We start from the raw sequence: 14,800 nt of genomic DNA, 5'->3' as shown, positions 1-14,800 counted from the left end.
GACAACCCTACAAACCTGTACCTATTTATACTTAGGTCGTTTCCATTTCACGTATTCTCATCCCAATTGACCCCTTTTTCGTTGTTATTTGTACCCAATTTGTTAATTGTTATTTGTACCCAAAGACCCAAGACGTCCCCAATATCCCCAAAAACAACAGATTTTTAGATGTATTTTTATTTAATCAAATACATTAAAACCAATAACAACTGAGACTTACCTTTAATATATATGCTGGTTCAAACACTAAATAACGTTTATAAATCATAGTCGTCTTCTATTATTATCAAATAAATAAAAGAGAGCAAAGTTTCTAGCACTAAAATAATAACCACCACAGGAAGTTAATTTGAAACGCGATTTTTTATAAGTTAGCAGCTATTATCATGCATATTCAGAGTTGTTTTGTGAACTTTCAACATTCTACTATTAAACTACAAAAAATGGAAGATTTTGCAACGAATATAAAAATTATATTGAGCGTCGAAAGATTTTCCCGGTTTTTTCCCGATTCGTCTGTCAATCCCTAATCGCCCCATTTTACCGGTACCTATACCTACTACTACCTACTTATAGCACTATAGGTCTATGACTTGAAGGCTGCTTTCCGATTTAAAAAAAATATTTATTAGTAAATATTATTAGGTGTATGTAATGTAAATTCTATAAATACATATACCGGCTTTAATAAATAAAAACATACAATACGTTTATTAAGATTTAAATTCAAAATGCATATACAACATAATATAAATATCTTGCATCGAAATTTGATTTACAATTTACAAAGATAAATTCAGATCACAAAAGTTTATTAATTTAGCATGCTAAAGAAAGAAACAATAAAATGTCTGATTTAAAAGTGTGCAGGATATGTCTTAATATAGACGTAAAAATGTACGAATGGGAAAAACATCAGTTAAAAGACTATTACGAACAGATAATGTCAACAAAGGTATGTTAATAACAAAATATTCACTTCACTTTAACTTAACACGCACTGTTTAATCAGCCTACCCGGATTAATAGACACTACAAAATCCAATAGAACATAGAAGGTGTACTAAGGTACACAAATGTTAAAAATGTTACCATAAAATTTATCTGAAACCAAATCATTATTTTATTCTTTATTGCTATTTATTTTATTATGTTACTTATCAGCTTGAATGTATCACTGGCTTGACTTAGTCAGAGAACTGCTGGCTAAATTTGCAATTGAGCTATGTTTTTGATAATTGATAATAAATAATAATATGCATAACTTCATGATGGTTAAATTAACAAAAAAAAATTCATTTGCAGCTGAAGAAAAATGATACTTTGCCTAGATTCTTCTGTTATGAATGTGCTACTTTCCTACATAAATTTTACAAATTTAAAAATAAATGTGAAAATGGTCTTAATGAACTCAAACGGCTGTTGGGAAGTGGTGGAGTAAGTAAATTAATTATTATTAATAAATTATTCATAAATAATGATTATTAATTAATTAACAACAGAGAATCAAGAAGATTTTGCATTTAAAAGTTTTGCTATTAAAATTGATCTCATATAACCTAATTGCATTTGCTTTGTATCATTTTTTATATTATATTAAAGAACCAAATGGAGCAGGAGGATCTGATAGGACATTGTTAAAGCAATAGTGGATTTGTGTTGTCCTGTCGCCTGGGTCTGAGACATAATTCAAGTAGGCCATGATAAAAAAGTTACCATACTGCTTCACTTTGCCGAATCATACTGGTTCCATTCCCTCATTACATTCTTAGATAGCTTCATTTGGACCCTAATTTCTATTGAGAGACAACATTTCTAGGTAACTCTACAGAAAGTGGCTAAAATTGATAGAGCAACTCAAAATCTAGACACAACAATAGGTGTAACAATGATAACAAACAGAGTCAAAACATACTTTGAAAGGCATCGCAGAATTCTAAAACGTAAATCAAGAGAAAATCCCTCAATCACTAGTATCAGTTTAGAAATGGTAAACATTCCTGATGACGATCAAGCAGAGTCAATTAAAAATGATGATGATCACAATGAAATTAATGAACAAAGTGATATAGTCACCTGTGAACAAGAATCTGCTCATAAAATGAACATTTTAATTGATGATGATGATAAACTGGAAAATATCACAGAAGACTGTACAGCCTCTGATAATAATGTAGAAATCAATACAACCGATATGCAATTTGAGGAAGTAATAAAAGAAATGAAGTTACCGAAATTATATAAGAAAAGTAAAAGTAAAAAGAAACGGAAAAAAATAGAGTTGAAAGCTATAGAAAGAAAGAAAAGAGAACTGAATGAAAAAAACTGGCAGAGATTTTATTTGACTGAAGAAGACGCTGTAAATGAATTTCAGTCACGAGCCCAAGACCCAAAGTACATCAGCGCTGTTTACAAGTGTACATTTTGTCTGAAAGGGTTCTCTAAAGAGGACATGATGAAGAGGCACAATAAATTAAGGCACAGTGAGGTCAGTTTCATACTATCAATATTAACTAAGTATATAACTTCCAAGTCGAAGTTTGAAGTCGTAGTGGCCTAAAGGATAAGATGTCCGGTGTATTCGTATCTAGCGATGCACCGGTGTTCGAATCCCGCAGTGGGGTACCAATTTTTCTAATGAAATACGTACTTAACAAATGTTCACGATTGACTTTCACTGTGAAGGAATAACATCGTGTAATAAAAACCGAACCCGCAAAATTATATTTGCGTAATTACCGGTGGTAGGATCTTTTGTAAATCCGCACTGGTAGGTACCACCACCCTGCATATTTCTGCCGTAAAGCAGTAATGCGTTTCGGTTTGAAGCGTGGGGCAGCCGTTGTAACTATACTGAGACCTTAGAACTCATATCTCAAGATGGGTGGCGCATTTACGTTGTAGATGTCTACGGGCCCCAGTAACCACTTCACACCTGGTGGGCTGTGAGCTCGTCCACCCATCTAAGCAATAAAACAAAAAAAGATATCAACTGCAAAAATAAACCATCCAGGGCGCCACCCAAACTCATACAAAAAATTAATTCAAATCGGTCCAGCCGTTTAGGAGGAGTTCGGTGACATACACACGTACAGTAGAATTATATATCTATATATATAGATAAACTACCTTTTTAGTCAAACGGCTCGATCGAGTGTCGCTTCTGTCGGATCCGCTTCAAGTGGAAGTCGCTCCTGAGAAGACACATTCGTGAACATTACAATAAGTACAAGTGCTTGCGATGCGACCTCATATTTTCCAGAGAGTAAGTGCCGACACGATTGTTAAACCGTTTTTACAGTTTACGATACGATTTAGCTTATGTTATAATTTCCGATCTTTACGTTTTTAATGTGTTATTCTGAAAATGAAAAGAACATTAAAATATAATAATGTTTAAGTAAAATAAACTATATCTAGCAAAAACTTCTCACTTATAAATGAATATGTAATTCGTGATATTAAGTCCTTACAGATTATACTGGGTGTTAGGAGACCGCTTCCGAAAACTAAGACGGACGATAATACTAATGACACCTTTGACGATGGAGTTATTTAGACAAATGTTATATATAAGTATGTGTGCGATCGCGCGAGTCTGCGCCGCGCCGTGCCCGGGAGTTCGTTGACCCGAGCATCAGCTGTTTTTCATTTTGTTTTTCATTGCTGGTTTTTTTAAGTAATGTATTTGTGAAACTATCGTTTCATTTAGCTGTACTAACACGATGGATAAATAATGCTGATAAAACATTTTAAAAATATGGTTTTTTTTCCGTCCCATCATCTAAGGTGTCATTATCGTCTGTATGCGTTTTTGGAAGCGGTCTCCTAACACCCAGTATATGCATATTTCTTTGATGTATAAATATACAGGGTGTTCCACAATGGGTATATCAAAACGAAACGTATCACCAACGTAAATTATCTTAAAAATGAAAAAAAAAATCTTAATTTGTAGTTTCATACAAAAAATAATTTATAAATTGTTTCAAACGGTCTATGAGAATCCTGGATAAATAGATCTGTTACGTTACATTCCAGGACGTCAGCGCAGCATCACGATCAGTTCCACAACGGTGTGACGAGAACGTGTGAATATTGTAACGAGACATTTAAGTGAGTGAAGTTGAATTTTATAATCTGTAGGTAGTCAATAATTTGTTTATTAGATCACCTGTTATGACTTAAAAAAAACATAGTTTAAAAAAAACTAACAAAATACGCTTTTATAGAAAATCCAACTAAAAAATAGAAAATGTATTTTAATAAATTTGAATTAAAAATGGTCTAAGAAAAAATGATTTTATTGTAAAAAAGCGTGGGGTGCTTGTCAGGATATTATCAAAATAACCCTTCTACTCATATCTGTTCATAAAATATTTATAACTACTGATACCATGCACCCCACGCTTTTTTTTTACAATAAAATCATTTTTAGACTATTATTTACTTTTCATTTTTTAGTTGAATTTCAATTTTACATATATTTTTTTTAATATCGAATTGTCATTGGTCTTAATAAGTATATCAAATTCCGAGTTAATCCGACGTTTTGAAGGGAGTCAAAATCATGTTGACATATTCCGTTACATACTAACATACATACGTCTGAAGCTAATAAAAGCGTATTAAAAACGTGTGCGTCTTGGGACGCCGGACAGAAGTGATAACTTAAACTAATCTAAGTTGAACTATTTAATATTGTAATTGTTTAACTTGAGAAAAGCTTAGGTTATTACTTAAATTTTATGTATGATGATGATGTAAGGAAAGTCGTAACATAAATTGAAAAATATCTATAAATAGTTAGGAGTTACATACGCTTTTAATACTGCCGTACCCGTGAGAGAAAGAGAAGCAAGACTGGCGCCGTCACGCGTTACGTAACGTAAAAATAATCATAGTGAACTTTTTATTTTTATTGCATTGATGGGTGGACGTACTCACAGCTTACGTGATGTTAAGTGGTTACCGGAACCTATAGACATCTACAACGTAAATACGCCACCCTCCTTGAGATATAAGTTCTAAGGTCTCAAGTATAGTTACAACAGCTGCCCCACCCTTCAAATCGAAACGCATTACTGCTTCACGGCAGAAATAGGCAGGGCGGTGGTACCTACCCGTGCGGACTCACAAGAAGTCCTATCACCAGTATACTCGGAAATGAACGCCGAATTCTATCGGCAGACATCTGTCGACGTACTACACGCACCTCCGGAAGCACAGGAGCAAACATCTGTGCGCTCTGTGCGGAGAGTCCTTCGTCAGCGAATTTGGACTCTACATGCACAGGAGAGTGAAGCACGTCATGGACGCCGTGAGTAGCGCCACTGCGCATTTACGCGATACTTTATCTAAACTTGGTAGAGAATAGGCCTCGTGACGTAATAAGACCCTGGACGCTTCCAGAGATAATCTAAGATTATCTTCTTTTTCTCCACCTTATCCCACTAGGTGGGGTCGGTACAGCTAATTTTTTTCTTCCATTCTCTTCTATCAGCCGTCATCTCAACATTTACTCCTCTCTCTCTCTCTCTCTCATATCGTCATTCACATACTCCATCCATGTCTTCTTCGGTCGACCTCTTCCCCCTCTACCTTGCACTACCATTTCCATACATCTCCTATTCACAAGCATCTTCTCTCTACGCATCACATGTCCATACCACGCTAACCGTCTAGATAATCTAAGATCATGAAAAAATAATATTAAAAATATATACATATACATGTCAGAGAGGGTTATTAGTTTGGTAGCTAAGCGAAACGCAGCACGATTCCCGAGAGATGGCAGGACGATTGCGATATCGTCGGAACTCGGCTAACTTCGTGCTACGACAGAGCCTAGCCGATGGAGGCGCGTAGACGCCATCACACTTACCAACCAGCCTTCTTGAAGAGCGGCGCCTCCGTCCTATGAACTGTCATTCGTTTTCGTTTGCTAACGCCAAGAGAAGATTCCAAAATTGTTCTCAGACAGCAAACGTGTTTTGTGTACTCAATATTTCTCTTAGCTCGATCACCCTATTCGCACCTACGATGTCTGACGATGGTGTTAATAATTATGGCTTCTCCGACATATATACCGATAAAGAGTATTTCAGAATGAATAAACAATCATCATTCATCATTCTCCTGCCCTTCTCCCAGTCACCCGGGCTCTACGCAACACCTTTTCTCCTTCCATACTCTTCAATCATATACCATTTCTTCGCTCACTCCCCTCTTACACATATTATTATCGTCTTTCACCCAATCCATCCAATTCTTCTTAGGTCCACCTCTTCCTCTATATCCTTCCACGTTCATAGTTAACACTCTCTTAATATCCTCATTTTCATTTAGTCTCATCACGTCATATCCGTACCATCCCAAAAATGACTGAATGAGTAAACGAAATGAAAAGTAAAGAATGAATAAACAATAAAATACTTAATTGTGTTTTCTGTGATAAAATAAGAGAACGACATTTAAAGCCCTTACATCTCTTTTAAAATTAATATTTTAAACAGTATTAATAATATATTATACAAAATTCATTTTTTTTTTACTGGTAGACACTGAATGATACTGAAGAAAAATCATTTTTAGAAACTAAAGAGTTTTAAATAATAAAGGTTTTTCATTACATATTATTATATAAAAAATATATATAAAAAATATTAATCGTTAGGTGTAAAGTACATTCGACTTTAATTAACTCACCCCATTAGCTTCGTAACGCTAACAGAATAGTTTGATTATAATAATGTAATATTAATTAAAATAAAGCTTATAGCTTAATCTGAAGATTCTTTTTGTTAATTCAACAATTCGATGCTCTAGATTTGTGCGAAAAAAAGCACACACACACACAAAATATGCTTTATAAATTTAATTGTTAATTTTATTCAAAGGAAAGACAAGAAGATGATTCGATTGAGGAAACCACGTACTGTGAGAGGTGCGATATCAAATTTGAATCGAGGCGAGCTTACGAGGAGCATCTGATACATTCCGCCATGCATTCTATGTACGTACGTATGTTAGCTATGCTAGCTAGGTAGGAACGAAATGGATAGATCAATGAAAGATATGGAGCATGACTGAGTGAGAGAGATAGGAGATGTCGTGTTTGGAGGTAAGAGAGACGGCGAATGAATGCTGGACATATGTGTGAAATATAAAACTATGGTTTTATTTATATATTTTTTATATATAAGATGCGAAGAAATGGTGTAGCGAGTAATTATATATGACATTGAACACTAGCTTCGGTGTAAAGCCAACAACTGTTAGACACGTTAAAATAACACAATACTTATTTTGTTCTCTTTGCTTCAGTGAGGTGAGATTGTGGAAAGTCTAAAAAAAAATATTGTATGTTTATTTATTCGTGCTTCATACCTATTAAGTCACTGCTATAATTTGTCGTTTGTACAGCTCGGGAGAATCACCCGCGCCTATGAACTTAAAGGGAGGGACCGTTGTAAGAAGAGCTCCAAGAAAACAAACACCCTGTACCATTGTAAGTGTGTATTGTAACAGACCTTGTGACAACTCTTTATGCCACGATTATTTTTTTTTGTTGTTCTGTTGCGTGAACGAGCTCACGGCCCACCTGATGTTAAGTGGTTACTGGAGCCCATAGACATCTGCAGCGTAAATGCCGTAAAGGTCTCGGTTTGTACAGTATTACGGCTGCCCCATCCTTCAAACCGAAACGCATTACTACTTCACGGCAGAAATAGGTAGGGTGGTGGTACCTACCCGCGCGGACTTTCAAGAGGCCCTACCACCAGTAATTACGCAAATTATAATTTTGCGGGTTTAATTTTTATTACATAACTAGTTGTGCCTGTCCACTTCGCTGGGCATTTAAAATTAACATTATTATTTCTGAGCCCCACAAAGATTATCATCATTAACGCCCCCACAACTGGTGTAGGTAGTCCAACACTCATATAAATATTAACCTATCCATTAAGTACATGTATTTTTTACTTGAATACCAAGCTTCAAGTCAATCGAATGCATGGTTCAGTAGTTATAACGGAACATCCGTAAAAACCACTGTAGATTTATATATTAGTATAGATGCTATTCCTTCACCGTGGAAGTCAATCGTGAACATCTGTTAAGTACGTATTTCATTAGCAAAAATTAGTACCCGCCTGCGGGATTCGAACACCGTTGCATCGCTACATACGAACGCACCAGACGTCTTATCGTTTAGGCCACGACGACTTCAATTCACCTGTGAGCTGCAATTGTTCGTTCACATCTGACGTGTGTATACTTATATGTTATAGCATAGCATAGTATTAGCATAGCATTTAGTATATAACATAATTGATAGATAGATAAGATGATAACTAAACACCTTTAACACCTCCCAAAGTACAACATTACATATCTAAGACTGTGAACACGACATTGATATATTTTTAATTTCCCAAAAATCACTTACAGAGAAACAGTTTATAATAAAACAAATATAGCTTTGAAATAATATTCCTAACCTAAAAGTACATGTTATTATCCACAACATGCTTCATCAGATTACAGAAATAGAGTTATCAGCAACATGCTTCGTCAAAAAGTACCTACAATACTTAAGCTACAAGCTCAGTCGTCATAAGTACCATATAACATGTATTGTGAACATGTCTGACAGTGCAACAAGAACTTCTCGACCCTGGTGGCGTACATGAAGCACCACCAGGCGGAGCACCCCGGGCAGCCGGCCCCGGCCGCCGCGCGAGCCCCGCCCTCCGCCGACCCGCACCAGCGCCACATCTGCGAGATCTGCGGGGCTCTGCTGGCGGTCAGAGCATCCTACCCACTAACCTACATATCTAATATCTGAGGAATTGTTTAAGATGATACCACCATCTCGCACCACTCGCCACCGGAGTACAGTTCATCTATACTACCTGGAGCCACTGCGGTCATCCACAGTGCGTTTCCAGAGATCTTTTTTGCCACGCACCATCCGGCTATGGAATGAGCTCTCCCCCACGGTGTTTCCCGAGCGCTATGACATGTCTTTCTTCAAACGAGGCTTGTGGAGAGTACTGAAGGGTAGGCAGTGGCTTGGCTCTGCCCATGTCACAGCGAGAGAGAGAGAGAAAGATAACGCGTCAAAAATGTATTCTAGTAACCTCGAGGGGTTATTCTAGATTCACCGAATTAGTAGGTGAGCTCGCGAGGTTCAAACCTGACGTTGTTGCTAACACGTACCCTAACGCGAACCATGCGACCCACTGAGAAGATCCGGCGATAAACTCAGTGGGCTGTGTCTATGGGTTAATTTACTCGTCGAGCCCTTCGTCACGGGTTCGACGAGAACGATGACCGGTGAATTTGTCTGTTCGTCATTATGTTAAAGCGTGTTCGTTTCCATTAACAGCCGAACAGCATGTACAGTCACGTGAACACGCATACGCGCGAGAAGCAGTACACGTGCGCGACGTGCGGCATGCAGTTCAACGCCAAGGGAACCCTCCAGCGGCACTACCTGGTAACGCAACGCGAAAGCAACCTTAACGCCTTCAACTTAAAGTCCAATCTAGACGCGCTTCAGTCTGCGCTCTACGCAACCTTAACGCCTTCAACTTAAAGTCCAATCTAGACACGCTTCAGTCTGCGCTCTACGCAACCTTAACGCCATCAACTTAAAGTCCAACTTCCGATAAACACGCTTCAGTCTGCGTTCTGTTTTCTAGACGCACACGGGCGAGAAGCCTGTGGAATGTTCGCTGTGCGATAAGCGGTTCACGCAGGTGGCCAGCATGAAGCTTCACTACAGGACCATACACTTGAAACAGCCCTATCCGAAAAGGTAAGATGAGAAAAAAAAGGACGAATAAGTAGCGACATCTGTCGGGCGTAATCTGAACTACTCAGTCGCGCTGATAACAGTTTCGAGTTATCTTCTATACGACTGTTAACACGCGTTGTTATTGTTTCTACGTATCTTAAAAATGGGCTTTCAATTTATTATTGCATCGCTTTAAGCAAAAACAAATAGTGTGCTATAAATCAAATTTAATTCCACAAGCCTTATTTTATAGATAATTTTATTAAATCAAAGTTGATATGTAAGAAAAAATTACAATAATACGAAAATCTAAAATAGATAGATACATATTCAATACTGAGCAGACAATTTCACTGTCCGATGACTTATATCAAGAATGATCTAATACTGTCGGAGTCTACTGGGGCGCGTGGCCATGAGGCGATCACCTGCCGGCCTTCCTTGGTATGCGGTTATTTCTCAGGATTAAAGAAATGGAGACTTGTTGGAGAAGCGCCCCTACATCGAAACACGGAGCAATCCATAATTTCCTATATTATGGGACTTCTTTCATCTTTTTTCTCTGTCTTTTTCCCCCTACCTATTGCTAGTTACCTCAAGGTGTTATACCAGCTTAATCAAACTAAAAAACTATCTTATTTTTTCTTACTTCGTCGACCGTCGCTACCCGTCTATACAACATGTAACATAATTAACGCACACCCTGAAAGTAATTTGTTCAGAATCGGAATCTGGATCGATTTTGATTGTTTTTTATGTACCAAATTTTTTTTCTAAAATTTAGTTAAAACTAAGTAAATTACAGTCACCCTACACAGCTAGCTAAACAGTTCATAGAAACGAAAATGGAACGTAAGTCAGGGTATTAAGACTTTTTAAAATGAAATATCTAATTAGTAAAAAAAAATATTATTTAATTAAAGAAATATGATACTTATTTCAAGGCTAATAGTCTATTACAAAATAAAATACCTACGCACACAATACCAACAGCGACCGCCGGCACACAGCAACACTACAATACATAAAAGAAAACCACGTACCTAATACAAAAATAATTACTATCCCTTTCTTTCGTCGGCTTAATATTCTTACAATAAACGGCAGGCTAATCCCGATGTTGGCGGCGACGCGGCGGTTGCGTCGGCGGTGATCAAAGAAAAATCTAAACAACGAAGTCAACAAAATATTTTTGACAAGTCAGTCACGCCGCGTCCACCTTATCGATAAGAGGTCAAGTGATAGTGTAAATAAAATATCTCCCGTATTTCGCTATGTCTTTTCGGTCAGTGGCCTCCTAGATCAGCTGATTTGACGCCTCTCGACTTTTTTTTGTGGGGGCGAATTAAATCGCTAGTTTATAACACACAGACAATAAGTGCCGAAGAACTAAAGAATAAGATAATAACCGCCTTTGATAAAGTGAAAAGTGACATTGCAGTATTATCTAAAATAAAACAACAAATACGAAAACGGTCATTAAAGTGCATTGAACAAGGGGCGCGGCGCGGCGGCGAGTGTGTACATGTGTCTGTGTGTGCGTGCGCAGCGGAGTGTGAATCGGTGACCATTTTATTTCCACGAAATGGGAATAACTAATTTCACAAATAATCAATGTTAAAGCACATATAAATAATATTTGGTGTATGCATAGCGTTTATACTATTAAAGTCTAATTGGGGTGTTTGAGGGTGTGCGTTAAATATGTTACATGTTGTATATATTTTTTAAACAATCTAATCTACTTACACTGCATCTACTCCAACTGACTACCGTCCTAATTTAAAACAGCACGATGGGTGTATCTTACCCCTGGTGGGTTGCCCAGAGCTTGCACCAGTTTACCTACCCATACCTACTCGACTGATTGGCTTGTGTTCGTAATTGTGGGTAGGAGCCGCTTAATTTTCATTGGTCGTTAATTCGGTCGTTATACAGCAGGCGGGGAGTCCCCCAATACGGGCTATCGACTAATGAGAACTGCTATCGCATGCTGGCCCTATGAACATATGGCATGCTTGAACAGAAATCTCTTGTACCCCGCATGCGGGCTCTAACGACCAGTGAAAATGACCCTAACGCAATAAATACAACTATCCGCGAGTTCGTCATTATCGCGGGTGCATCGTTTCTTTGTTCCAGGAATCGAAAGAAGAAATCCGAAGACTCCGATGAAACGGCTCTCATAGCGGAGTATTATCAGAACAAGGAAGCAGCTGACGACTTGCCTTTAGAGAGATGGAGGACCATGCGCTTGTGAACGCCACTCCGTGGTTTGGCACTTAAGCCTCTGTGGTCTAGTAAGTAAGACGTCCGTGCTCCAAGTCTTGGTGGATAAGTACACGTGCTCGCGGTCTCGGAGCCCTTGACAGGGTTGCCACTGCGCAAGACGGCAAGACCGATTAATGCCAATAAAGAATACAATACGCGTCCTCTTTGAGCAATTAAATTCTTATATTTTATATTAAATATGCAAGAATAACGTCTCGTGGACCTATTTGAGAATCTCGGTCAGTGTTGCCACATTCTCTAGAACTTGATTTGGGTGCATAATATATTGAGCAACTTGTATTTTCTTGTGTTGCGGTTACTGTGAACACACGGGACCAGAACGAGCCAATCCAGACACCTATTTTTTTTTTTTAATACCTTATATTGGCTTACGGCCCACTGATGATAAATAGTCGCCGTCGGTCACGAACGTCAGCGAAGCCGCTGACCTGCCTCCAATAAAAATACTCATTATGACTGAATATCGAACCCGGAACATACTATGGATTCCTAAACTATAATCCTAAACAACAAATTACCTATATATAAATAGAACGTACTTATAGTTTTAATGCATATTTCACGAACCCGCAATGTATAACGTGCTCCGAATTCAATGGTCATTGACCGCGAATCATCTTAATTTGACGTGCATGAAAAAACAGTACAATGTAATTTTTCAATTACTATTCATAATGTTATTATCCTCTCTAGCTACTCGTCTATAAACGAGAACAATGCATTGTAATTCCTAGTATAAATACAGATAGACACAAACACACACACACCACACAAAAAAGGAAGAAAATGTCAATGGAACGAAGCCATACAGCCAAATCTTAAGTTTTACATTTTCATATCTTAGTTTTATATTTCAAACGTTACATACAGTCAAACAAAAGAGATATAATGTCGTCTCAGTTGCAACAACGAAGTAGGTTCGGCAAATGAGAATAGTTCTAAGTGCCTAGTATAATTGTGACGGAATATTTGTAAGTATTCAATCCGGAAGTATTTTTAATCTGTGTTATTTTGTCGATAATGTCTAGATAGTGAAGGGCGAATTGATCGCGTACTAGTCACAATTTTGGGTCACTGAAAAGCAATACTGTTATGGTTGACTTGAGATAACAGTAATGATCGTCTCAGGATCCCGGTGCCCATAAATTATCTATTTTAATTTTTTTTAGGTGCTGGGTAAACAATTGACTGATTTTTACGGCTATTTGGTTTAAACGAACTTTGCACAGCTCTCGTATTTGTGAAAAACGCGTGTGTAAAATTTGAAAATATTTATTAAAGATTAAAATTAAAAAAAACATCATAGCAAAAAAATCTTAGGCCATGGAGTAAACTTAATTGAAGTTCAATTATAAACATCAAACTGTTGATGTTAATACTGAATAAAACGGACCTTGGATTGCAAAGATTAATGTCGCGTAGCGAAATCAACCCCTAAGCCCTAGGGGATTCCCTGATGTTGTATGTTTAAAAGTAAATAAAACGTAACAGAAAAGATAGCTGTAGTTGTTTCTAAATGATGGCAGTATGAATAAAAGTCTGATTTTTTCCAGACAAAGAAAAACAGACAGAAAATGATTAGAAGTTTTTTAAGAAAAACTAAAATAATAAAAATTCGATATCAGCGTTTGTCATTTTTGTACATTATACATTTTACCTTATATTAAGCTGTGTGTATGTTTTTATTTATTATTTCTAGTATTTTCCTGAATAGATATTAATAAATGTTTAGACTGAATTACTTGGTACTTTTTATTTATTTGCATGTAATATGATGTTTCTCCTTTTTTACATTCTATGGACGACAGTGATAAGCTGTTACCATGCGAGATGAGGACACTGCTACTTATTTTGCCCTTGTAGCAGACGATCATACGGCCCACCTGATGCTGAGTGGGTACCTCCTCTCATGGACTTCAGCAATGTCAGGGGCAGACTCAACCAGCTGCTTACCGCAGTTTTGTAACGAAACTATACTATGTTACAATTGTAACAAAAACAACTAAACATTTTGGCTTGTTCGAGATGATACTGGCATCTCGTTTTTACCATCGCACCGCCCGCCACCGGAGTAGAGTTCATTCATACTACCTGGAGCCACTGCGGTCATCGACAGTGCGTTTCCAGAGGTCATTTTTGCCACGTACCATCCGGCTATGGAATGAGCTCCCCTCCATGGTGTTTCCGGAGCGCTATGACATGTCCTTCTTTAAAAGAGGCTTGTGGAGAGTATTAAGCGGTAGGCAGCGGCTTGGCTCTGCCCCTGGTATTGCTGAAGTCCATGGGCGACGGTAACCACTCACCATCAGGTGGGCCGTATGCTCGTCTGCCTACAAGGGCAATAAAAAAAAAAGAAAAAGCACTTACGGGCAAATCTCTTGATGAACTTATGTAATCATAATATCAATACCTACTTTAATTCTTTGTCCTTGATCATTCCATTCGATTAACTGAACAAATACCTGACCTCTGTCTCAGCTGTATAGTGGAAATCGCAGTGTGATAACAATACATGAGTGAAAAACCTGCCTACCAAACGCAGATGGCATTGTTTCGATTTGTGTTTATTATTTTAGTATTAAACGAGCAATAATGTAGGCTTATAAGTAATTTAGCATCTGTAAAAGTTACTAGCGTGGCAAAACAAAACTATTTAAATTTATGTAGCACATCCGTTTCCTAAGATTCAATGGAACTCTCAGT

At 37.5% G+C, this 14,800-nt stretch overlaps 1 protein-coding gene across 1 annotated transcript; it reads left to right on the top strand.

The window, feature by feature from the left end:
* Positions 1 to 596: 596 nt before the first annotated feature.
* On the top strand, positions 597 to 13,835 carry LOC114242476 (uncharacterized). Its single transcript, XM_028173644.2, has 12 exons — positions 597 to 955; positions 1,306 to 1,437; positions 1,820 to 2,488; positions 3,138 to 3,265; positions 4,042 to 4,116; positions 5,191 to 5,320; positions 6,900 to 7,015; positions 7,426 to 7,510; positions 8,660 to 8,809; positions 9,395 to 9,505; positions 9,711 to 9,826; positions 11,948 to 13,835. Exons 1-12 carry the CDS (start codon positions 848 to 850, stop codon positions 12,063 to 12,065), a joined length of 1,938 nt encoding a protein of 645 aa, XP_028029445.2. The 5' UTR covers positions 597 to 847; the 3' UTR covers positions 12,066 to 13,835.
* Positions 13,836 to 14,800: the final 965 nt, after the last annotated feature.

Source organism: Bombyx mandarina, chromosome 20 (assembly GCF_030267445.1).
Source record: "Bombyx mandarina strain Sakado chromosome 20, ASM3026744v2".
In the NCBI taxonomy this organism is placed as follows: domain Eukaryota; kingdom Metazoa; phylum Arthropoda; class Insecta; order Lepidoptera; family Bombycidae; genus Bombyx; species Bombyx mandarina.
This window is presented reverse-complemented; position numbering and strand designations above follow the sequence as displayed.